A 26,866-nucleotide genomic window follows, 5' to 3' on the forward strand; every position below is an offset into this window, starting at 1 on the left:
GGAGAGAAATAGTGAGGCTTAGCTTAGCTGTATCTCTTTTGGATGTGCTATGTAAGGTGCATGTCTGGGGGTGCATTAAGTTAATGATTTTCCTAGTGGAGAGCTAAGGTTTTTATCCAGGGGGACTTGTTAATCAAGGAGGCAGTCCTCCACAGGCTTACATTACTTGTACAAGCAAGTGCAGCCATGCTCCATGTCCATTGCATGTCCCCTTTGGGAAAAAATTCTCCTTTGTATGTGCAGAGAGATGAGACTCCAAGTACAGTAAACTACCTCGCTGCGTGATGGCACTTCTACTAGTGCTTTCCACTCTATCTGATAGAAACAAATGGGCCAAAGGGCTCCAGCTCAAAGAAACAGACCTATAAGGCTGCCTGGGGGGAACTTGATGATTTGAAGTAGAAGGCCCAAAAATATAGCAATAAAACACAGGTGTGATGATTTTTTTTTTATTGCATTTTTTTTGCCTGGTATTTAAAATTGAAGCATAATTTTTTTTCACACTCTTCCTCTGTGTACCTCATACAAAAGTCAGTTTATACACTACAGAAAATGAATACAATGAGAATATGAAAATGTCAAGTCTTCTAGGTTTTAAGATTTACAATTGCTTTTCTTTACAGATGAGTATAAAGGTCACGCACTGTTACAAGCTACACGTGAAGCAGATATTGCTAGAGTTAAGAAACACCTCTCCTTGGAAATTGTGAACTTCAAGCATCCTCAAACACATGAATCAGCGTTGGTATGAGTTTTTTTTCATTTATGTAATACAAAATAAGATTTTGCATTTTTTGTAAGCTAGCTTATTGATCTTAAACCTTGTGCAAGGATTTATACTTACTACATTTGGAGGCAAGGGTTACTTCTTCTTTCGGCTTTTCCTGGTTAGGGGTCGCCACAGCGGATCACCTGTCCGCTCATGATTGGCATGGGAGTTTTTACAGTGTCGAGTTGCCAGCCCGGTGTCAACCTTCCACAGAAGACATACACACACACGCACGCACTCATGCCTAGGGCCAATTTAGAGTGCCCAATCCACCTACAGCATGTCTTTGGGATGTGGGAGGGAACCTCTTGCTGTGAGGAGGCAACACTAACTGCTGCACCACTGTGGCCGTCCTGGAGGCAAGTGTTACTAACTTGTTTAAAAAAAAAAAAAAAGTCTTACACTCTTCTTATGTTTTGTTTTAGAGTATGTGAATGCTGTTCATTAACATAATGTAGATTTGTAAACAGAAACATCTGTGACATACCACATCTTTTTCAATTAAAAAAGTGCAGTAGACCCAATGGAATGCCTGTGTACTGGAAATACTTTAGGTAATTCAGAAGGTATGCGTATGAGGCATCACAGCATTCTCTGTGATTTCCAAATGCATGAAAAGGGGAGAATAATAGTATAGGATGCTCCAAAATTTGTGTCAGTCCTGTTGCCACCTGCCAGCAGCCCATCATCCCAATGTCCATTGGATCCTGAGACACTGATATTGTGCATAGTAGGACATGTTGTGCAGTAGCAGCAGCATAAAAACGAGGAGACAAAAAATGTGTGTAGTACGAAAATTTGTGCACACTACAGTGAACTGCCTTGCAGTGAAGCACACTAGTACAGGAACACACGCTGTCCTTCAATATCCTTGACAACATGTACCTCCCACCAGTGGGTGTCACAGTACCTGTAAATCCTACATTGTAATATGTGTAAGTTACCTATCATTGGTATTCATAGCCAGAACCAATTCAAACATTTGTAAGAACAGCACATACCAGGGATGTTATTGAAGCACTTCCGAACATGCAAAGTCTGTACAATCTGTGTGAATTGTACTTGCAGAATCCATCAAATCTGAGTATTTACTTAGTTTCTTTAGCAGAGTGGTCCTAATCTTTGTTGCTTGGAACACTGGGAAGTGTAATACATATGAGTGTGATGCATAGCTACAGACAAGTTAGGAGCATACATCTCAACTTTTTAGAGCAATAATCTGCACAAAGCTAAAAACAATAGGGGCATAAAGGCCAAAAAATAAGGACAGGTTTTAGATATTGCTTTTATAAACTTAGAAGGCTGCTAGAATAATAGTATCTGTATTGCTGTGTGTTTTCTGAAGAATATTAGGTCTGAAACTCAAATATATGTTTAATTACTTCAGTCTTCTATTTGGCTGAAAAACACAAATGCTGAGGAAAAGAGTAAAAATCTGGACTTTCTGTGAAAATCTGGACAGTTAAGAGGTATGGGTCGGAGCACAGAACTGAAAATGAAAGTCACACCTTTACTTAAATTATTTAGATTAATGTGGTTTATCCTGTGGCTGTGAAGACTGAATGATTAGTAACAAAAGTGTATAATGATTTTACAGTTGTGAATTCCTCATTATCTATTGGCATGCATTGTGTTGTGGAAGTGGAATGGCTCAATCCCAATAATTCACTTTGTTTGATCTGATGATGATGTCCTTGTCATTCTTCCTCCCTCATGGGTTACGGATCCAATCCTCGGATCCCACTCGATCACATACTTTGGATCCAACTCTCAAGCTCCTCCCTCTACCCATAATGCCCTACCTCCATCCTTATTGCCTCAGATCTCATTTGCAGCCATCATAATTAGACGCATGTTCCACACTCGAGCAATTGTAAGAGTATTTACTTCTTTTCTTAAAACCTTCAAATATTGTAAAGTTACAATTTTAATCATCCCTTTTAGTTTTTCAGTGGCGCTAGGGATATATTTCCTTTTCCTTTTTTCATACTATTTTTAATTTGTGTCTTTCGGCTTTTCCCAGTTAGAGGTCGCCACAGCGGAACTCCAGTCCACTAATGATTGGCAGTTGATTTTTATGTACCGGCTTTGCCAGGCCTGACGCACAACCTTCAACGAAGGTACGCCCATTCACGCATGTCTCCACGCAGAAGACGCTCTAGCTGAGAATCAAACCGGACAGCGTCTTACTGTGAGGTGACAACGCTATAGTACTTTTAATTACCATCATTGTTATTTTTTCTGTACCCTAGATAGTCAGTAATGACCTTGTTTCTTTCTAACTTCTAACTTTTTTTTTAATAAACAAAACCTTTTTTTTTAATTAATTTATTTATTTATTTGTGTGTGTGTACTTTTTTCAATGTCTGAGAAGCCAGCAGGTTTTACGAAATGCACTTCTTATGGGCATAAGATCCCTAATTCAGATGCCCACAGGAAGTACATTTACTGCCTTGGACCTGACCCACTTGAATATGATCTGTTCAGTGTGCTCTACGTTCAGCCCTTTGTCTGATGTGCGCACAAACTTTTGTATTGAAAGGTTTGCTTCCTGTTTCTTCTGGGGCTCAAACCCCTTCAAAAACTTCCAAAGGAATTTGTTCGGAATCCGGAAAAAAGTCTTCTCCGAAATCCCCATGAGCTTCTTTGGACCCTGTGGAGGAAATTAGAAAAATCACGGATCCGACATCCTCTGATCCAAAGTCCCTCAGCCTTCCCATGGACCCAAAACCTCCCTCAGATCATAAGGTGTCAGCTCTCATTGTCTTATCTCCCTCACCAACAACCTCTTTGGATCCTAAGCTCACAGATCCGTGGCCCAGTGCGTCTCATCGGAGTCGTATGCCAGAAATTTTAGTTAAACCTATTTCAACATCCTTGCCTACAGAATTATTTCAGACTCTGTAAACATACTCCATACCTCTCTGTACAGTGTCCTCTAGATGTTTGTCTGAAACAGATGTGGATAGGATGATGAGAAAAATGCTCAGAGCTCAGATCCAGATGGGGGTCCTAACAGCTGTGTCTCCTGCTGGATCTGTGAGTGTGCTTTCAAAGTCCATTTTATCTCCCTTTCTGATTCGACCTGTGGTTTTGGAGCCCCAGGGTCTGAGATCCCCAAGAGGTTCAGCATCTAATCAGAGGAGAGTTTCCTTTTTCACTCCGACTATTTCCCTGAATGTCTCTGCTCCAATACTATCTGATCAGAGTGGGTCTCAGAGCTGAGATGTTGCTGCCAGATCTGAGGGAGTGGGCTCTATTCTGATTTTGTCGGATCTGTCCCTACCCCCTCGGAGCTTTGGTTCTAGACAGCTTGGATCCGGGGGTGGCTTCAGCCTACCTTCTTAGGAGCCCTTAGGAGATTTGAAGCTTCCCCTGATCCATTGGCTTTCAAGGCATTAGAAAGAGCTCTTTTCCTCTACAGAGAACCGTCTTATCACATTTCGGATCCTTCCCCTTTTCCCTCATTGGTTACGAGCTCTGAGTTGGTTATGGTTACTCCACAGGGACAGCCAGCTCCAACAAGTCTCCAGACAGTTCCACTAGGTGAACTTCCCCTTTCTTTTGACACCTCTCTAGAACATCCCATGGAGGAGTTCCTCCTGAAGAAAATGTGTAAGAGAAGACACACAGACTCCCCCATGGTGTCTGTCACTGAAGACACTGATTTTGTTGAAGGAGAAGACTCCCCCAGATTTCTACCTGATGACATCTCCTTTGGAGGTATTCTAGGAATCCTTAAGAAAAAAGGTGGTTGGTCAGCCCAAACTCCTCCTGAAGAATTGGTGTTCTTGGAGGCTTTTGGTGCTGGACCCTTGGGTGACCCCCCCTCCCCCCACAATGACCTGATTGATCTGGCTTCCCGCTGGGCATGAAAGGAGCTGGATACTGTTGAGCCCATCCCCAAGCACCCGGGCAAGTTTTTGTCCTCAACCTCAGACAGACCCCACTGGAGAAAAGGTGTCCCGATTGATGCGATGCTGGTGGCGGCAGCCACTAAGAAAGAGCTAGCAGAGCACAGCTCTACTGTCCGTCCTCCAAACAGAGACTCTAGAGCATTGGACAGATTTGGAAAGCGAGTATTCGCCGCAGCTACTTTTGCTCTGAGGTAGTTAAAATATCTGGTGCATTTTACTAGGCTGCAGAGAGATTTCACTAAAGAATTATCAGATACTCTGAGTCCATCTCTGCAGATGATTTCAAAAAGATTTCCTCTCAGCTAGCCAGTCTGTCTGTTTCAAACTGTTCGATGAGGTTAATCTCTCATACAGCTGAAGGTACCTAATGAGCAGCCAGTTCAGTTATCGTCGTAAGGAGAAACACCTGGATGCAGCTGTGCAGTTTTGTGGAGCCCTTTAAGATGTATTTTGTTAATGCCCCATTTGATGGCACTTCATTGTTTGGGCCATCCATTAAGGATAACTTACCTGCAGCGATCAAGAAAGAAAGACCCTATCTGCCATGGGAATCAAGTTTTCTACCTCTTAGTGGACTTTTTCAAGAAGCAAAAGTGGTGGTAATATGTGGTTCTGTAAATTTCTGGGACCTTTCCAGGAATCTCGCAAGGATAATCTCTCCAAAGGCAGAGGGAGAAATTGTAATGGTAGAGGTCACTCTAGAGGCAGAAGAGGCCCGCAGAACCAGGGCTTTAGAGATTCCTTTTCTGACAAGCCATATCAGTGCTCCTGAAGTGCTGCCCGACCCTCAACTATGGAGGCAGTTGGGAATCTGTTTTCTTTGCACCTAGATACCTGGACAAACATTACAATAGATTCATGGGTGCTCAAAATAATATCTGGAGACTACTACATACCCTTTTCCCTTCTTCCTCCTCGTCAAAGGAAGAATTTTCTCAATGTTCCACCCAGTCAGACGAAGAAGCAGCACATGAGATACAAAAGCTGTTAGGAAATGTCATCCTGGAGGTCCCACCCAACCATATAGGATTCAGAACTTGCACGTTTGTTTTAGTGCCAAAGAAAACTGGGGAACTCAGACCCATTTTGGATCTAAGCAGAGTAAATAAGGTAGTAAAGAAAGCAAAGTTCCGAATGGTCATAGTTCAGTCCCTTCTGCCCTTTCTTCACAAGGATGATTGGATGTGCTGCATAGATCTTCAGAATGTGTACTACCACATAAAACAGACAGAAAATCCAGAAGATGTCTCCGCTTTTGGCTGTGGAACCATTCATTACCAATTCAGAGCTCTGTCCTTTGGATTCACCACAGCCCCCAGGGCATTTACCAGATGTGTGGCATTAGTGGCAGCTCACTTGAGACTGCAAGGATTCCAGGTGTTTCCATATCTGGACAATTGGCTCTTCACCACCCCCTTCAAGCATCAACGGCAACATGCCAGGGACTATTTGCTCCAGATTTGCAACGCCTTTGGTATCTCACTAAATATTGCCAAATGGAAACTTGCCCCAACTCAGAGCTTGGTATTCATCTGGACAGTTTTAAACACAGCTACTCAGGTGGCATGTTTACCTCCCCACCACATTATCTCTGTCGAAAATCAGTTATAGGCTATCCTTCTTCTCCAGCAAGATTATTGCTTTAAGCACTAGGGTCCATGGCAGCTGTCATAATACTGCTCCCTTTTATGCACTTCTTTATGCAAATTCTCCAATGAACTTTAGCTGCACAATGGTCCATTCTACAACCACCCCCCCTCTTTTCAAGTAAAGCTCACCCCGATTTGCAAGCGACACATTCATTGGTGGAGTCAATCCAATAATCTTTTTCTGGGCAGACCCTTTGTTCTTCTGCACCCAATCTCCACAATGACCACGGACGCTTCCCAATTGGGGTTGGGGGGCTTTTGTTTTTGGTTAGAACGGTCCAAGGCATGTGGTTTTTCCAGGAGACCAAATTGCATATCAGTGTTGTAGACATGAGAGCAGTCCTTGTAGTGCTGCAGACATTTCAAGATGCTCTTCTCTTGTAGACTGTTGCAGTTCAGACGGACAACATGTCTGAAGTCTGGTACATCAAGAAGCAAGGAAGAATTCAGTCTTACCACCTGTTCAGAGAGACCATGAGGGTATGGGAATGAGTCATCTCATTTGACCACTTTCTCATTGCGATGCATATTCTGGGGAAGACCAATGCACTGGCACAAACTAAGCAAATCCATTCGGATATCTCACAAGTGGTCTCTGAATCAGTCTGTGGTGAATATGATCTTCAGGCATTGGGGCCAACCTTGCTGCAACCGTTTTTGCGACCCCTCTCAACAACAAATCCAGCAAATAGTTTGTTCTGATCCCCTTTCAGGGGGATTCGCCAAGAGGCGCTGTGCATCATGCTTGGCCCCGGGTCTCCTTTATGCTTACCTTTTCTTACCCTAATTAAAAAGTTCTTACAGAAAGCAAACGGGCTGAAGAGCTCAGTAATCCTCATTGCCCCTTTTTGGCCTCGGCAAGTCTGGTTCCCCTTTCTAATGTCTCTTATTCATTATCCTCCATGGATACTGGAGCCTCCTCAGGATCTTTTCTCTCACCTGTTGGAGATTCAACATCCCAGTCTTAGTCCTCAGGTTGACTGCATGGTTTCTCCACTTCCAGTAGTAGTTGAACAGTCAAAGCTTTCTTCCCCAGTTCATGACATTATTTTAGCTTTTCAGAAACATTCTACCAAAAAGTCTATAGAAGCAAATGAAAAAGATTTTCTGTTTGGGCTTCTGACAAGGACATCGATGCCTTCTCTGCATCACCTTCTGATATTCTTCATTTTCTAACCTCTCTTTTTAAAAGAGGTGACCAGTTTCTGTACAGTTAAACTTCATTTGGCAGCAGTCTCTAATTTCCATACAGGAAATGACCCTTTTTCCAGCTAGAAGAGTGTCTGAGCTACAAGCTCTGATGGCTGTGTAACCCTTCATTATTTTACATGCTGACAGAGTTTCCCTCAGGACTAACCCTTCCTTTATGCCTAAAGTGGTGTCCAGTGTGGCTCTCAATCAATCCATCCATTTGCCAACCTTCTTCCCTAATCCTCAAAATAAAGGGGAAGGGATCCTGCACTCCTTGGACGTGCACAGACAGCTCAGAGTCTACCTTGCTAGGACTAAGCCCTTCTGAAAATCTGACCAGTTACTAGTCAGCTTTGCAACAGGGGCAGAGGGCAAGGCCATTTCAAAACAAACTATTTCCAGATGGATAGCACATTGCATCCATTTCTGCTACAAGCACCATGGGAAACCAACCCCTCAGGTCGTCAGAACACATTCCACTAGGGCAACAGCTACCTCTACAGTATTTCTCAGGGGAGTCCCTACCAGGGACATCCTGGAGGCTGCTACCTGGAGTTCTGTACACACCTTCACCAAGCATTACCACTCGCCTATCTTTTCCAAATCCAGGGCAGTCCTGCTACTAGCCAGACCTAACTCTTCTTGACTGCCTCTTCCCTTCTTCAGCTTTGGGAATCCACCCAAGTGTGATGACTGCAACAGTGAAACACGAAGAACATAGTACAGTTGTGTACACATCATAAATGTAGATGTTCAAGTGTATTCACTGTTGCAGTCCTGGTTTCCCTCCTTCCAGCCCCCTGTTCTCTCTCTCTCTCCCCTATCCATGGCTATTACTAACCCCTTCTGGGGTATTGGTATTGGTATTTACTTTTTACTGCTGGTGTTTTCCCCACCATAACCTAGCTCCCTATTTGGGGGGCTCCTGACATTTGGGGCAAGAAAAACTGATGTAATGGCTTTGACTGCCTGTTTTTATATCCCTGACAACCTGACGTCACTGCTGGAGCGGCAGCATCCGACACAGAAATACTAAGTCTCTGGTATTCGGGCCGACTGAGGGCTACCTGTAGGCAGATAACCCAAGTTGCACTCTAACATCTGCATTTATGGTAACTGTACTTTGTGGTGAATACATAACTTTATAATTCTTTTAGCCAAGTCAGCTAGACTTATCCAAAAGGGGTGTTCCATACTTTAACACTAGAATAGGGAGTAATGGCTTCATAACAAGGCAAGAAGTAGCTCTGTGGTACAACCTTTGAGTGGGTGATGCAGCGCAAGTACATGTACAGTGCTGAAGTACGCAACAGGTGATTCTTAGAACTGGCAACTAGTGTTACTGGAAATGAATGTATGTTATGTACTTAGTACAGCACTGCACATAAGGAGTGGTTTATGCAGTGGTGCACAGCTCACTGTTGCATTTGTCAACATGCCATACTGAGACATTTATATATTGCACTGTTAACATGGCCAAGTCAATGGTGTGCTCACTGTGTCCCTCTGACACTAGTGCACCACTGCACAATTGTGTACTGTGTGCCTCACTGCACAATTATTAAAAGGAGTGCATTCCACCTTTGAGTCGCGCTGCACACAAAGCGACTACATGCATCAGTACATGCTATGTTTGAGTATGGGATTGGATTTAGAAGTATTCCTGCCCTCTCAGACAGGGTGAGTGCTGGAGAAGGCCTGTTAGATTGCTGCATGATTGAAGGGGCAATACATAGAGAGGTTTAGTGAGATGGAATGTTGTATTGTAATGGTCGGTCTATAGTATTTCATCTTTGTACTTGTTTTGGACATTTCTGGGGCAGGGGAGGAGCAGGCTTAACCTCTTTATTATCTAGGTAGAGAGAGAGACACTCCTCTCACACCCCATCCTCCACTGCTTAAACTAAGATTGACCAAGTGGGTAGAAATTTGGCATTTGAGACCCACTACACATGAGTGTAAAATACTATATTTGGGCTACAGCAATCTTAGTGTGAAGTAATGTCAGAGAGAGAGAGAGAGGTGTGGAACTGATGCACCAGAACAGGAAAATGATTAGAAGGTGTTGATTACTCTAGGATGGATCTAAGAGAAACAGAGTGAAAAGTCTTTGCTTGTAATTATTTTGGGGTATCTCTTCATGTGATTTATTTCAGAAGCAAAATAAATCTGTACTTTACCAAGCCTTGATCATGCTACACCTTGAGCCCCCATGTAAGGGGAGGAATATCCTGCTGCTAGGAAGTGTTCAAAGGAAATCTATCAGAAAGATACACGGGATGGAAAGGAACATATCTGTCCATACCAGTGGGAATATAGGTTTCTGCTATTGCCCAGATCTGTGCAGGCTTCTCCAGCCCTACCTCTTTTTGAGCAGGTCTCTCAAGCATCATTTCTCAGTTTGAATTTGCTCCCACAAACATTTGCTTATCACATTCTTATCCAGTTTCTAAGGTAGGACTTTTAGTGAAATGTTAATCGTAAAGATTACTACTGCACTGCAATTTCTTCTGTAGGAGAATAGGCAGCACATCCTTCTGGTTTGCTTCTATAGTCATTTGATATCCCCAGATCAGAGTGAGTCGCCTTTCTACAACGAGGATGTCTGTATGATGTAAAGGGGAGCGCAGCCCCCACCATCTTCATTTGTTATTTTGGTGCAAGAAATGTACAGTAGCTTGTTAATGACATTTTATCGTTTTCTTCCAGGCTACCTCACAGAGCAGTAAGTACCCCAGTTTGGGTCTTTTCCAGTTTGTATTTTGCATTGAAATGGCAGACTCAGTAGAAACATTTATAAGAAGTATACCCAGGGAGGAGTCACAGAAAAGACTACAATTTTACATTCCCTGTTTTGTTTTAATGAAGGTTGTTACCCCTTGCCAGACTTCCAGTTTAAAAAAAAAAAAGTGCTGTTGCACCTGTAGTTATAAGGGCTTTATGGAGAAGTTATTAAAAAAAAAACAGGCTACTTATTTTGCGGCACTAAATACCTGCCCCTTCCCTTTTTGATGAACTGTATGAACAAGGGTAGAAAATGTCTGCTGACAAGAAGTGATAAGGTCAGAAAATTGGTTGGCCAAAATATAATAGCTGGATCCCAGCACCCAGATGCCTGAGGTCTTAGACCCTTTCACCCTCAAGCAGGTGCCTTGCCCATCCCCACTCTGTGCGACTGAGTACCCTCTTTGTTTGGACAATTGAAAGAGAAGATGGTTTCATGGTGTTGGGAACAAGGCAGGTGCCTTTTTGTAAGGCAGCTGTTCACAGCCATCTGGCACTTTCCAGGTCTCCTTAAGGTGGTTTCCGCTTTAAACTAGGTAGCATTTTCTGCCAAGTAGTTATGCAGCCTCACATCTTTCATAGATCACTTCTTTTTGATTCTACATTGCAGAGAAATTGAAGCATTTTCTATTATTTTACCAGTCCTCACACTTAATGCATTCTAGTGGTGCAGTTGTCAGGCCCTTGTTGACCAATGACTGGTACCTTCTCCAAACATGCCTTTTTTTTAAGTTCATAGGTGTTTACTGGGCTAACGACCACAAGGGCCTTTTTAAGCCTAGCCATGCATCCCGAATCTCTGACAAGTTCTGACACCCTTGATAAGTGTAAGCATGGGCCTGGGAGATGAACCATTTACAGGTTACCTCCGCATTAGAGACATAGGCGCCATACTAGGGATGAATTTCCAGTTTCCCGTCCAATGGTCCAAGTTGCACTTGAATTGGGTTAGGGAGGAACTTTGCTTCACATGGATGGGGAGCCTGTTCCATAGACGGGGTAGTCTCTGGGATACATACCTATCTCTCCAGCAGATCCTGTTTATATCACAGGCAAGGTTTAAGTCTTTAGAACTGGTAATTCTGGTGCTGTTTGCTTTGTGGATATGCAGGAAGTCCCTCAGAGTGGGGACTGACAATGCCCTGTATGTCAGGCATAGATCTCCCTCAAAAGCCTGTGGGAGACAATACAGGGATAGGGCCTTGAGGCAGTCCGCATAGGACATATTACTTACGCCCTGTATTCTTTTAGTGAGGAACCTCTGTGGACGTTCCAGTTGTTGTATATGCCTGGTTGGGTACATACCAAAGGAGGCACTGCACTCAATGATAGGTCTGATGAATGCCGAATACAGTGGAACAATGACTTCCTTGGACTTAGATGCCGTACCTTTGTTTACAAGTTGCGCAACATAGAATGATTTCCTCACCACTGTAGACATGTGATGATCAACTATCTGTGTGTGTGTCCATAAATCCCTGACTACTGGGTCAACTCTAAGGGGTGTGTTGTCAATATGATAATTACCAGGATGGATTACTTCCCAAAGGATACTGTTATGCATTTCTTGGCATTTAGTTTTAGTCCATGGCTCTGACACCAATTGTTTGTCTGTGTCGGCCCCTCCTGGAGAACATTTGTAACAGTATGAGATTCAATGACTGCTCCTAATTTGCAATCATCTGCAAATTTAGTCCACCAGACCACTGACATTGGCCTTGACTTCTGAAAAGTAAATGCCAAAAAGGAGAGGTCCAAGGACTGTTCCCTGAGGGACTCCACGTGTGACTGGCCTCTTTGTAGAAGTGGACTCCCCAATTCTAACTTCTTGGGTCCTGTCTGTGAGCCAGTTGGCTATTCACTGGGTGACATACGGGTTTGTATCTAACCTCTTGAGTTTGTCAACAATGCCTTAGTGGGGTATTGTGTCAAATGCTTTGACCAGGTCAAGGTAGGCAGTGTCCCTCATTTATTGCTTTGGTGACCTTCTCAAAGAAGTCCACCAGGTTGAGTTGGCATTATTATTATCATCATCATCATCAATCATCATTATCATTATTATAGCATAACTTCTGGAAAATAAAATTATATGCACCTTCTCCCTCAGGTTGCCCCTCTAGTGAAAAGAAAAGGCGCCCATCCCCATAAGGACCATCTAGCCCTAAGTAAAGACACAAAAGGTGAATCTGCCTATTCAGGCGAGGTAAACCCCGTCCCCCTGGGCTGTGATACTAGATCAAAACTGTTGCTTTGAAATCTACATTGGAGGTCATTCTCTGAAGACAGTGTTAATCTCTTGAGAAACATTGTCATTGGGAAGTTAGAATTCCCTTTCAGAACATATATCCAGTGATCCTGTTAATGAGGAAATGCAAAAGGTAAATACTTTTCAGTTTCTTCCCTAGTAACACGTAGGTATACAGGATATCATGCCACTGTAGACTTTTCAGCTAGTCATCTATTTACAGTTTTTAGCCAAGTTTTTTTTTTTTTTTTTTTTTTTTTTTTTTTGAAGCATAGGAATGTCACAGTGGGGAAGTTCAGCAGTAGTTCCTATGTGAATTGCACTTGTTTAAGTCACAGACGTTTATGAAAACAAATGTATTGCTACTGCAGATATATATTTTTTTTTCAATTTTAATATTGTTTAGTTTTGTAATAATGTAATGTCAAAATGCTTAACAGCAAATGTGGTCTGTTTTCTATAATCTGAATTCAAACTCAGTACCATCTAGGGAAACCTTTTACCGTGTGATTTGCACTTCAGTATAACTTGCTCATTAGGCTTAGAGCTGTTTTCCCATACATAACAGTAAACCACTTTGAAACTTTGACATCATAGGATCGTAGGAGGTTACTAGGCTAATGGCCGTGAGGCCCTTGCAAGCCTAGCCAAGAATTTAGACCATGTTCTGACAAGTCAGCACCCAATGTCCCTGTCTACCAGGGACACAGGTAGAATCCCAGGGGTGTATTTTCTGTTCCCCATCAGTTATCCAGGCTGCGCTTAAGTAGTGTTAATGAGGTACTCTGCTTGATGTACAGAGGGAGTCTATTCCACAGAAGGGGGATTCTATGGGACGCAAGTCTGTTCTACCTGCAAGTCCTGTTGATGTCACAGACCAGGTTGAGGTCACACATGTGGGTTACTCGACTAGAGGTTGATTTGCAGATATGCAGCAGTCCCATCAGGCCGGGGTCTGAGATTGCTTTGTGTGCCAGACAGAGGTCACCTCTGAGGAGTCTGTATGAGACTGAGTAGAGTGACAGGGCTTTTAGCCTGTCTGTATGGGGTAGATGTTTGAGGCCCCTGGATTCTCCTGGTGAGGAACCTCTGTGGTCTGTCAAGCTGCTGCATGTGCTTTGAGAGGTACATGCTGAAAGGGACATTGCACTCAATAGTGGTCTTGTAAGGGAAGAATACAGGGATGTTATGACCTCCTTGTCCCTGGATGAGATGGCCTTACTAATGATGTGGGCCATGTAGAAAGCTTTCCATACAATGGAGGCAGTATGGTGGTCAAAAGTCAGTTTGCTATATCCACCTGGGTGCCCAAGTCCCTCATGACTGACTGCATGCTTAGGACGTTGTTGTTAATGTGATAATTTGTGGGGACGTCACTGATGTGATGCATTTCAATGATGATGCATTTTTTGACATTCAGTTTGAGGCCATGTTTCTGGCACCAGTCATTTGTTTGGGTGAGACCCTCTTGGAGACTGTCCACATCACTAGGGGAATTGATGACAGCACCCAGCTTGCAGTCATCTGCAAACTTGGTCAGCCATAGCTCAATGGTTTTGGTCTGCACCTCAAAAAAAGTATATACCAAACACCACCAAAAGATGTTGAACTATGCCTGGGCAGGGCGAAGCCAGAGAAAACTCTGGTGGAGGTCCACAGCAGTCCTAACGTGCAAATGGGTTGTCTGACCTGGGTGTAGGGGCAAAAGACTAATCAAACCATCTAGTAGCTGGTTCCCTCCGAAGTTTCTCTCAGAATAGCTGCTACTTGGTGGATGCAGCTGTTCTTAGTGTTTCACTGTTGCAGTCATCACCTGTGGGTTATCCCTACTGTGGTAGCCCTCGGCCGAATATCAGAGTCATTGTTTTTATGCATTGGCTGCTGACACTTGCTGACTGATGTCAGGTAGTCAGTGCTATAAAGCAAGGCAGCCGACGCCATTACATTAGTCTTTCTTGCCGTGGAGCCCATAGCAGAAGTAGTTCGCAGGTGTGCTGGTTGGTAGCTACCAAAGTTTTGAATTACAGCTGAAAACGTCTAAAACTAAGTACCGTGTTGGGAACCCTTTTTTCTTGCACTAACCGATGTTGAAAAAGTTAACAAATGCCTCACTTGTGGAAAGCAAATCCCACACTGAGACTTCCATTCATACTGTCTCACTTGTTTAGGCCCAGACCATGAAGTCCCACGTTGCCGGTTCTTTGCCCTCTTAAACACCAGAACTATTTGTCGTAGAGCTCTTATTGTAGCCAGGTATTTTTGTTCTGAAATGACATCAGTCAGCCAACAATCCAGACACATTCCGAAAAAACGTAAAGATAGAGACAAGACCACACAGGGCTGAGCATTCAGATGACTCTACCTCTAAACAGGTCAGTTCTCCAGAATTCAGTGAAGAACTTTCGCAGCCCCTGATGACCGATCCGATACTTTCGCAGGCCTCTACTGAGACCCTTTTGGAGTCCGGTATGCCGCAGAAATCTTCTTTTTCTTCCGAGCCTTTGGTCGTCTCTGCCTTTGTTAGGTCCAGAGCCGCGATGGAGGCACCACCTTCCAAGGAGGCTACTCGTACTACCGAATCTAGACAAAAACAGACATCTTCTCATCCGACTACCGTTTCTCTCAGGCCGATGGATGCCCTTAGGCCTAGAAGCAAAACTACTCCTAGAAAATCTCCTTCTAGCCACCGTCTTTCTCCTGCTCCACCACCCCAAGCTCAAATGCTTAAAATGGCGGAGGATCTTATCTCCCTTATCAGGGGTAGTCAGGCCGCAACTTCTAAAAGGAAAAGAGACCCTTCTCCTGAAATACTGACAGAACAGGATTCTGAGGAATCTGATTATTCAGATTTTGAAGAACAACAATCTCTGACTGCTTATGAGGATTCAGATGCAGAGGAATCCATTCCTTCTGTCTCCCCACCAGAAGATCTTTCCTTTGGGGAAAACCTTCACGCCCTCAGGGAACATTTCCACTGGGAATCCCAGGACTTCCCTCAGACAAAGAAAAGACCAAGAGAGTTTCTAGACCTGCCCCAGCACAGACCTTGGCCATCCCCCCCATCTTGGAGGTGGTGGATGATGTCTTCCATGATACCAGCTTAGCTCCCGATGCACTCCCACCTGTTCCCAGTAAACCTGACTGGTATTACAGAGTACTGGATTCTCACAAACACCTGTACAGAAATCCTACTGCAGACCCAGAGGTCATTACACAGGGACCAAAAGAAGCCAAGGCTAATTCTGCAAAGAATCCTATTCCTTCTGACAAGGATTCAAGAGTTCTGGACAGATGGGGTAAAAAAGTATACACCTCTGCAACCTTGGCTATCAGAGCACTCAATTGTCAGTTTCACGTGTTAAAATATCAACAGCACACTTTGGAAACTATTAAAGCAAAAGATTTCAAACTTTCCTGACTTTGCTAATTTGAAAGAGTTAGGAGATTTACTTCGCTCTACTTGTCAAGTGGCAAAAGACTCATTACACTGTGGATATGACGCCCTAGAAGCCTCAAGCAGAGAAGCAGTGTCAGGATGTGTCTTTAAGAGACATGCATGGTTGAAGGAACAACTTCTCCCTGATCATGTCAAATCTAAATTAATTGATGCACCCTTGGATAAGGACTGCTTGTTTGGAGTAAAAGCAGAAGAGGTGCTTAAAAAGATGGAAGACGAAGCAAAATCTATGCAAACAGCAAAAGATTTCTTTCAGGTACAGCCTCCTAGGTTCAGCAGGAATTTTCCCTCTAAACATTGGTCCTTTCCTGCACCTAGCAGACAGGGGCAAGCTAAGCCCCGCAGGGACAGACAATGCAGGCTCCTATCCCAGGGACAACAGAGAACCAAACAGTGAACCACTTCCGCTCCAAAGGCAGGGAGTTTGAAGCCATCCCTGTATGGCAAGAACTCTCAATGACTCCCTCTCACCCTTCTGCTCTCTTGTCACTCACGAAAAATGAGGAGGAAGGTTCTCCCTCTGCAATGAAAATTGGCTTTCTCTAACAAAGGACCAATGGGTCTTAAAGGTAATTTTTCATGGGTACAAATTCTCCTTCAACGAATTCCCTATTCCCAGAGGGGGTACCCAGAGTTACCTCCAAATCAGTGGGTAGAGACATTGAAACAAGTCCAAACTCTCATATCCCAAGGGGCAGTAGAACCTGTCCCCTCAAATCAAAAAGCCAAAGGTTTTTATTCCAGACTATTCCTTGTTCCCAGAAAAGAGGGCACTTGGCACCCCATCATGGATCTATCCATTCTGAACACCTAGATGCCTACCTCGACATCCCCATAAGGGAATCCTGCAGGGAATTCCTTCTTTTCAGAGCAGGCTCACAACACTTTTAGTTCTCTGTGCTATCCTTTGGCTTATCTACTGCTCCCAAGGTATTCACCAAATGCTTAGCCCCGGCCATAGCCTTTTGCAGACAGAAAAATATACAGAGTTGCCCTTACTTGGATGACTGTCCACTTCCGGCAGAGTGCAGAGAGAAGCTACTCGAGGACCTCCTCTTTGTCAAAACTCTCCTAACCTCCTTAGGGTACACAGTCAATGAGAAGAAATCAAAGCAAACACCCTCCAGGAAGATCATTTTCTTGGGAGCACTGTTGGACACAGCATCCCCCCCCAATGGCCTTCCTGTCCCCAGAAAAGCAGAGCTTCCTGCCTCTCTACTTTACCCAGCTGGCTTCCAGAAGTCACCTCACTGCGAGGATGTTGCTGCAAGCCTTGGGGTACATGGCATCTTGCATCCTTCTAATTCCTCTGGCCAGGCTTCACATGAGAAAACTTCACTGGTATCTAAGAATCTTTGGTGTCAGCACTCGCAACCTCTAGATACCTCTCTCCCTCTGATCCCCTGTATAAGGGCCGAGTTTCTCTGGTGGGCAGGGGCCTGTGCCAAGAAGAAGGGTTTTCCCTTCGCCCTGCCTGGCAGACTATTACCACTGACACCTCAGACATTGCTTGGGGCGCTCACCTAGAAGGCAGGTGCACCCAAGGTCTTTGGGATGCCCTGCACTTTCCCTTACACATACCAGAAGGAAATGGCAGTACAAAAGGCTCTGACATCCTTCAAACCCCATCTCAAGCCAGCGGTTCTCCTTATCAAAACAGACAACACCACCATAATGTGGTACATCAACAAACGGGGAGGGACCCAATCTTACCCTCTGTGCTGTGCAGGCTAGCCATGAACCTCTGGCTGACAAGCCTCTTCCATGGGATTACACCTAATAGCCCAATATGTACCAGGGATCAACAACACCCTGGCAGACCACTTAAGCAGGAACTTACTGGACAGCCATGAATGGCAGCTCCACAGAAAAAACTTTTTGCTGATCACTCGGGAGTGGGGGACTCTGGAGCTGGATCTCTCTGCTTCGCATCTCAACCATCAGCTGAAAAATGTTTGTACCAGGGAGTATCCCCACCCAGCGTGGAAGTTGGATGCCTTGACCTTCCCCTGGAACACCCTCTTTGTTTACGCATTGCCTCCTCTGCCTCTTATTCCCCAAGTACTGATCAAAATAAGGGAGGAGAGCCATCCTCATTGCTCCAGATTGTCCCAGACAACATTGGTACCCTTTACTGCGCAACCTGACATTACAGCCTCCCAAGCAGCTTCCCTGAAGCTGATCTCAGACCTCCTGACTCAGGTGGGGGGGGGGTGCTGCACCCCGACTTGCGGACTCTCAAACTATCAGCATGGCTAATACTCCAAAGGCAAGCAAGGGGCCCCAGTTGAGCAAATAGGTCCTAGACATTATCACAGAGGCCAGAAGGCCCAACACCAGAAAATCTTGCGCGGGAAAATGGAAAAGATTCTGCTCCTGGAGCCAGTCCAGAGGGGGCAATACCTCACAACTTTCCATCCCTCTTATCCTGGACTACCTAGTGGAGCTACTTAATAGTGGCCTCTCCTTCTCTTCTGTTAAAATCCACGCCTCAGCCATTTCAGCTCATTTTGACACAGATCCGCCCCTGTTTTCCCATCCTTTGATCAAACAGTTCGTCAGAGGTGCTTCTAATGTCAGACCTCCCAGAAGGTCACCCACTCCAGCCTGGGACCTGAATTATGTTTTCGAAAAACTAACCTTACCACCCTTCGAACCTGTTGCTTCAGTAGAACTAAGATGTCACTCCTGGAAGGAGAGCCCTTCATCATTTTCCATGCAGACACTGTTTCCATGAGGACTTAATCCTTCCTTTATGCTCAAGGTGGTATCTAATGTGACTGTCAACCAGGCCATACAGCTACCTACCTTCTTTCCTCTCCCTCAAAACAAGGGGGAAAGACTTTTGCACTCACTAGACGTGCACAGGCAGCTTAGATACTATCTGGATCATACTAACCCTTCAGGAAAACAGACAAACTACTTGTCAGCTTTGCCCCAGGAGCAGAGAGGAAGCCCATTTCCAAGCAAACCATTTCCAAATGGATATCACACTGTATCCATTTCTGCTACAGATTACATGGGAACCCCCCCCCCCCCCCGAAATCTATTCGAACCCGTTCCACTAGGGCAGCCTCCACTTCCACAGCATTCCTCAGAAGAGTTCCCACCAGGGACATCTTGGAAGCGGTCACCTGGACTTCTGTCCATACCTTTACCAAGGATTACCACCTACCATACCTTTAGCAAGGATTACCACCTACCTCTATTTTTTAATTCTAGGGCAGGGTTTGCCTCTGCAGTTCTGCAGGGCTTGCTGACCCAGGCCTAGGTCTCTTACTAATCCTGCCACCCCTCTCCTCAGCTTTGTGAATCCTCCCACAGGTGGTGACTGCAACAGTGAAACACGAAGAACATAGTACAGTTGTGTAGACTTATAATGCAGATGTTCGAGTGTATTCACTGTTGCAGTCCTGGTTTCTCTCCCTCCTTCCCCCGTATATCTTCTTACTTTAGGGAAACATAAGCTTCTCTAGGTGGCTTTTAGCCACCAGGACCACTTTACCATATTACTTAGGCTTCTGACTGGTTAGGGCAAGAAAAACTGATGTAATGATGTCGGCTGCCTTGCTTTATAGCACTGATGACCTGACAGCAAGCGTCAGCAGCCGATGCAGAAAAACATTGAGTCTATTATTCGAGCCGCCCGAGGGCTACCACAGGTGATGACTGCAACAGTGAATATACTTAAACATCTACATTTATGGTAGGTGTACACAACTGTACTTTTTAACTGCTAAAGCGAATTATTAGAGATGTTGGGGCTGAAGCGATCTCAACCTGTTCTCAGATTGTAAATGGGTAAGAAGCCCAACTCTCTAGCTTGGAGCCGGGCATGGTATTCAAGTGCTCAGTGGGCCAGTTTTGATAAGTAGCACTGGTGGTGCGGGATGAACCAATCGCTGGGTTAAGGAGCCCATTGCCAATGTTCATTAGACTGCAGAAAAGGTGCTTTATTATACCTTCTTTCTGAAAAAGTTAGTGAACTTGTGAAGTCTACCCATTACTGCAAGAATTTTCAGTATAATTTCCGTTCATAGATCTGCATGGCAACAAACTTGCACTGTGAAATCCACAGTGGTAACTGACAAGTGGATCAAGACAATGTTATAAATATGTTCAGGAATTTTCACTTTACTGTATTAATTAGGAGTGAATTCCTGCAGTTTGAAGGTTGAACTGTTTAATCAGCAAAGCAGCATAGCAGCAAGTAGCATTTTTGTAGTATTTGGGCAGGAAAAAATTACTAGTTTGTTGGGCTTGATTACAGCTTGATGTAATAAGCACACCCACTTATGGAGCTGTAGAGATGTATGATAAGCTGTATCTGCTGACTTTAAGTTGGTATAGTTTGTAATATTAAAAAAAAAAATCGAATGGGTTGCTGGTGCTGTTTTTAACCTGCCCCATTAAAAAGGGTGTTCTGGCTCCCCTTTACAAATAGTATTAACCAAAAGTGTGGATTGTGGGTACAGATTTCAACTGTGATCACTGTTGCAGTAGACTACACCATGTGGGTTATGTTCTGCCAGAGATGTGACAACCATTCAACATCCAGGGTATTCAGTCATCTTCCATGCACCCTAACTGCTGAAGTCCTTGATGGAGCCATATAAAGTTAGTGGTTAGGGTGCCAAACCTTTTTTTTTTTTTTTTTTTAACTTTTTTGCAATTGAGTTGAACTCTCCTTGTGTGCTTAAGAGTGATTGGCATAATCTTTACCGTGTCTGGGCAGTTCATTTCCCTTCCTTTTTCTGAGGAGAAGTTTGTCTAAGCTTATAAAAGTGTTTTTAGTGTTTGTCACAATTTTTTTTTCTTCATAATGTTTGTTTACCTGACATGGAAGAACTTTTAAAATTTCTTTGTGTAATACCTTAGGAAATTTGTGTGCCAAAAATTGTAAATAGGGCTTAGACTAGCTTTGGGGGATGTCACTGAAATTTTTTACCTCAAAACTGTAAATATCCTGTCAGGAGGTTCTCTCAGACTTTTTCAGGCCCCACTGTTCATTTAACTCTCCCTTTTCCTGGCTTACAACATGGAGCAGGCTTTGGGCTCTTTGGTTTGTCTCTTCCTCCGACCTGAATAAGAAGCAGGTTTCTTGGGAATCTTTAGTCAGGCCAGCTTCCTCATTACCTCCACTAACAGGTGACTCCACTGTGGCCAAATCAAGTATTTGGACTGCTAATGTCTTCTCTTAGTCCTGCTGGTGTTACTGTTAAGCACGTCCTCTATGGCTGTTGTAATGTCTTTGTCTGGAAAAGGAGAACCACTCATGTTGATCTCAGAGGAGGGAGTGGACAATGCTTTACTGCAGAGACTTGCTAATGTGCCTGATTCTTAGGGAAGATTCCCACCCTTGGGTCATTTTTAGTTTTCTGGAGGTGTCTTAGAAAAATAAACAATAAAAAAAAAAAAAAACTCTTGGGAGGATGACATAATGGTTAAGGTTTTTACTTTACAGACATAAGGTGCAGGGTTTGATTTTCTCACATGGGATAATTGGCTAGGCTTAAAATAGCTCAAAAGAGCAGTTAGCCTAGTACTAATTTGTCTCGCCGGACATGTGGCGTGCACCTGTAATCTTAGCATCCTGGGAGGTGGAGGTTGTTGAACTGAATCACACTGGTTCGTGAGAGACCGTACTTCCTGAAAAAAGGGGGAAAGTAACCCTGCAGGACACAATTAATTAGTCATATTTCTTTCCCATCTCACAGAGGATAAACAGGGGAGAAGGGATGGCTTTTGCTAAGAGTTTTCTTCAGTCTTTTAAGTTTTTATTCCTTAGAGTTTGCAAAAATGATTACTAGTCAGAAGAACAGGAATTAAACTGAAAATGTATTCTCCAGTACCTACACCCCAGGAAGGGGAATAATACACCAATGCACTGTACGAGCATGTACACAAATGCATGGACCTTGCCATACCAAATAGAACTAAGATGCTCTCCTCCAAAAAAAGGAAGCCAATCTGGTGGTCCACAGCTGTCAATAAACTCTACAACAGAAGGAAGAAACTGTTGCAGAAAAAAAATGAAGTCACAAGACTGGAAAACTTCCCTTATCACTCTCAACAAAAAGCTGAGATGCCTTATCAAATCCTCTAAAGGCAGAATTGCGGCTGACACCAAAAACAACCACAAAGCCTTCTGTAGGTATATCAAAAACTTCAAAGGCAATACCCAGATTTGCTCTGAGTTATTGCACAATGGCACCTACTATACTGAGCCAACAGATATAGCCAACATACTGGCTGACAGATTCTTTGCCAACTTTACCCCCCCCCCCCCCCCAAGGGCCCTATCACAAAAGCAGAAGAAAGCCTGGTACCCACCATTTCTGTGGCACAGGTAAAAGCTACATTGTCCAAAGCCAAGAATACAGCATCCATGGGACCTGATGATATCCCTGGCTGTGTCTTACATGAGCTACAAAGCGAACTGGCACTACATCTGTGTGCCCTGTTCAGTCACAGCCTTACCTCAGGCTATGTCCCTGACGAATGATGCACTGCTACACTCATACCGCTCTATAAAGGGGGAGCAGCTACAGACCCTGGGAACTATCGCCCCATAAGCTTGACAAGTCTGGTATGCAAAGCTATGGAGCGCATCATCATGGACCTGCTCAACAGAGATGTAGGCAATCTCCAAACTCTTGACCACATACACTTTGGCTTTGTCCAGGGGCGATCCTGCCTGCTGAACCTGATTGACTTCTTCGAGGCAGTCACCAAGACTGTGGATGAGGATAAGGCAGTGCATACAGCCTACCTCGACCTGGCCAAGGCCTTTGATACCATTCCCCAGTTGGTTGTCATTGATAACTTCACCAAACTAGGCATCAACCCTTACAGCACTAGGTGGATTGCAAACTGGCTTGCAGACAGGACCCACAGAATGAAAGTTGCGGATTCCAAGTCACTGTTGATCAGTCACGAGTAGAGTCCCGCAGGGCTCTGTCCTGGGCCCTCTCCTGTTTGGCATCTACTTCTCCGAAGTCCAGGCCAACACAGAAGGACTCTGGCTGGCCAAGTTCGCTGATGACTGCAAGCTAGGAGTCATTATCAACTCCCCAAGTTATGCAGACATCCTACAAAAGGTCCTCTCTGAAACCAATGACTGGTGTCGGAACCATGGCCTGAAGCTTAGTGCCAAAAAATGCATTCTCATCCCCTTTGGAAAAAACTCAGTTCCCACAAATTACCACGTTGATGGGAGTCCACTGAACACTGAAGGGGCCATAAGAGATTTGGGCACCCAGGTCGATAGACATCTCACCTTCGACCACCACATTGCCTCTGTGGTTAGAAATTCCTTCCACGTGGCACATCTTATAACCAAAGGTTTCGCATCCAGGAAGAAAGTGGTCATCATATCTCTCTACTCATCCCTCCTTAGACCAGTCATCTAATATAACGCTCCATTTGGCATGTACCTGATCAGACACCTACAACAGCTGGAGAGGACACAAAATACCTCACAAAAAAGATCCTAGGCCTTAAACACATGTCCTACATGGACAGACTCAAGAAACTTCAACTGTTCTCAGTCTCTTATCGTCTACTTAGAGGTGTTCTCTGCTTGACTTGTAAAGCCATGTCTGACCCAGCCCTACTTGAAATGCTACATCTAAAAAAATCCCAATCTCCCCATGCCACACGCTCCAGAGATCACAACCTCATTACCATAATTAACATAACATGCTGGAGGCACTTGTTCATCTCCCAAAGGCTGCCCATACTCTGGAATAAGTTTCCCATTCATGTCAAGCAGAGCACCTCGCTGGCCGTCTTCAAGAGAAATCTTGACAAGTGGATGGGTAACAGAAAGTTCACTCCAGGGATCATTCCGGTTGCCCTACTGGATATGGACACTGTGAACTAACACTGGGTGGCATAGTGCCTGGGCAATTTTTTTGGGGCTAGGCTTGTAAAGGCGCCAGGGCCATTAGCCTAGTACACACCTATGATTCTGAAGAAAGTTTTTCTTTACATACCCTTTCCCCGAAGAGTTATCTTTTTAAAACTAAAGCCAGGATTACGTAGTAATTTCAGTGTGAGGAGTGTGAAATTCCAGTAGCCCAGCAAAAATATTGATTGATTACAGCTGGGATTTCCTCAGCCTGCAGATGTTCCTCCCATGCTTCCAGCTTTACAGGATATTTTATTCACAGCCTACAGCGTGCCTCAACAGTTCCCCTGCCCTAAAAAGTCTGGTAGACTGTATAAGGTTCCTCAGACTCACAAATGTATTTTCTAATCTTAAGTCAGACCCCACGGTTATTGATTTTCCAGGCCGTCTGCAGCCCATTCCTCTCAACTGTCCAGATTTTTGCCTCATATTTTTGGTCTGTTCCTCATAAAATTTGTGGTTTTCTGGATTTTTATGGCAAATCAGTTTGGACTGAATTCACTAAATAGACAGGCATTTGAATTTCAGATTTCATATCCTTCAGAAAATGCATGGTAACGCACAACCTTTTATTCTGTCAATGATCTATGTTTTTAACAGCAGTATTTAAAATTTGTCCTTATTTTTGGGGCTTTGTCCCCCAGTTATTTTTTGGCTTTCTCCAGAGTTTTTGTGCTTGGAAACTGAGAGTTGTACTGCTGTCGTACACCTTGTGAATGCTAATCCTAACCCTTTTGACAAAGATGGAAAATCTGATAGATTTGGGAAGAAAGTATATTCTTCTACCGCCTCCACTTCTTCCTCCTCCTCCTTTAGAATTCTGAATCATCAGGTTCATATGCCAGGTTTGTATGTCTAAGTGTCTGCATCTTCCTTTGAAAATATGAGAATTGACTGTTAACCTCCCTTCTGGGATTAAAACATATATGAATTCTTAAGTAGTTTGTTTTTTTTAGTTTGTTTCTTAAGTAACCAAACATGTCTTTTAGTGTTGTGACTCTGCTGATGTTGTATCCAAAGCAGCTGCTACTTAATCAGTAATGAAAATGTTTGCTTTGTTACGTTCACAAAATTTACCAGATGATGTCAGAGCTCAGATCTTGAATGCTGCCCTAGACAGAGAGGTATTGCATGGCACCTCTTCTGCTGAGGTCCTTAAAAGACTTTATGAAAGAGTTGTTAATTCATTGGGTTACAGAAAGTTAGCCCTCTTTTACAAAGTTTAATAGGTCCTTTCCTTCCAACTTGGGATCCTGTTACAGAAAACAGTTTCAGCAAGGTACAGGTATGCAGAATTTCAAAAAGCAATGGCAAGGCAGCTCAAGAAACAAAGTGAGGGGGTGGGGACTGTCAGGACCAAGACAGTTCAAAAAGACCGAGAAGCCCCTTCCCACCCTAACAGCCCATTCAGTCCTCCTTGAAATGTAGGTTTTCATTTTCCTCAGTGTATTCAGATAATCTTAAAACAAGTGGATTTATGGATTCTGAGACTTACTCATAAAGGTTATAGTTGGTATTGGGAATCCTTTCCTCCTTTGCATGGAATTCCTTTTATCCCTCAAGCTAGTCTTTTGTGTTTCCTCTAGTCCAACAGGAAATGCTACCCCTGGGGATCATAGAACCAGTTCTCCCACAGTTAACAGGAAGAAAGAATTTTATTCAACATTCTTTCTGGTGCCAAAGAAAGAAGGAACTTTGAGACTACCCCTAGACCTTTCTTTTCTAAACCTTCACATCTGAGTCCCAAAGTTCAGGATGCTTTCCCTATAGTCTCTGCTACCTCTCATCAGTGTTTGATAACTGTAGATTTAAAAGATACATATAACATCCCATACTTCAAAGACTTTAGATTTCAAGAATTTCTGTGTCTGGTTTACATTTTCAGAAGCGGTTTATAGTCAGTGTTGTAGTACTGATGCTTGTGCCTTACCTGCCTTGCAGAAACCTGTGACTGGCCTGATTTCCAGTCTTCACCATCCTTAGCATACAGATGTCTGATGGCCGTTGTCCAGACGTTTAGGTGTAAGAAGGGCCTCAGTCAGCACCACCTTCAGTTCTTTCTAGTCTTGCAGCCCGATGCGTTACTATGTTTATCAGATGTTTGCAGTCTGTCAGCTGGTTTGCTTTTCTCCAGAGTTTCTTACAACCAGTTTTCAGGTCCCTGTTGAGTAATTTTTTCTTCAAGTTACATGTTCAGAAAGTTAATTAACTTGTAGAAGTTTGGTACAGAAATCCTGCATAAAGGCTTTCATTCTTTATCTGTTTTGTTTATGGTCTCAGCACTAGGTGTCTAGTTGTCGAAATTGTGCTAGGTTTCGAGCTAAGACCCTTAAGTGTAGGGCCCAAGTCCTCGCAGTCCACATGGATTCATCAGACCCGGTTCCTTCTGCTTCTTCTCTTTCTTCGTCTTTGATCATTACTTTGCCAAAGAACTGAAAGGACAAAAAAAGTCTAAGGGCAGGGATTCACTGGCTGACTGCAGTCTTTTGTGTGTCTAAGTTGACCTACCTGGCGAAGTGCTTTGGCAGTCCCCAGGCCTGAGCCCACTGGCATGACCCCTCGGGAGGCTGCCATGTCAGTAGGTCAGTCAATTTTTGCTTTCTCCAATGCCAGTGCTTGTTGCATCTGAAGTCACTCTGCAGGCCTCACTTCTGTTGTCCAAGTGTTAGTTACTGAGGGAGATATTTTTAATGGTAGTTTTGAAGGAACACATGCTAGCAATTCAAACAGAGGCCTCAGTTGCACGACCACATATGGAGTCCTCACTTTCTAATCGGATACCTTAGCCAAAGAGACCAGCAAGTTTACCTCAGTCTGTCCCAGTCTGAAACTCTGGACCTCCTTAAAACTGCTCGGGTATTCATGGCCTTTATGAAATCCAGGAAGACCAGCCAGGATCCACAGACTACTCCTGAAGTTTCTCCCAGTAAAAGGAGGATGGA

At 44.0% G+C, this 26,866-nt stretch overlaps 1 protein-coding gene across 1 annotated transcript in view; it reads left to right on the forward strand.

The window, feature by feature from the left end:
• TNKS2 (tankyrase 2) overlaps positions 1-26,866 on the forward strand; it is a gene marked incomplete in the record, with an annotated part of 1,900,381 nt that overhangs the window by 513,458 nt on the left and 1,360,057 nt on the right. The window contains 1 exon segment of the mRNA XM_044056654.1: positions 624-745. Coding sequence (XP_043912589.1) covers positions 624-745 — 122 coding nt within the window.

Source organism: Protopterus annectens, chromosome 14.part0 (genome assembly GCF_019279795.1).
Source record: "Protopterus annectens isolate FY-2018-M chromosome 14.part0, PAN1.0, whole genome shotgun sequence".
NCBI lineage: Eukaryota > Metazoa > Chordata > Ceratodontiformes > Protopteridae > Protopterus > Protopterus annectens.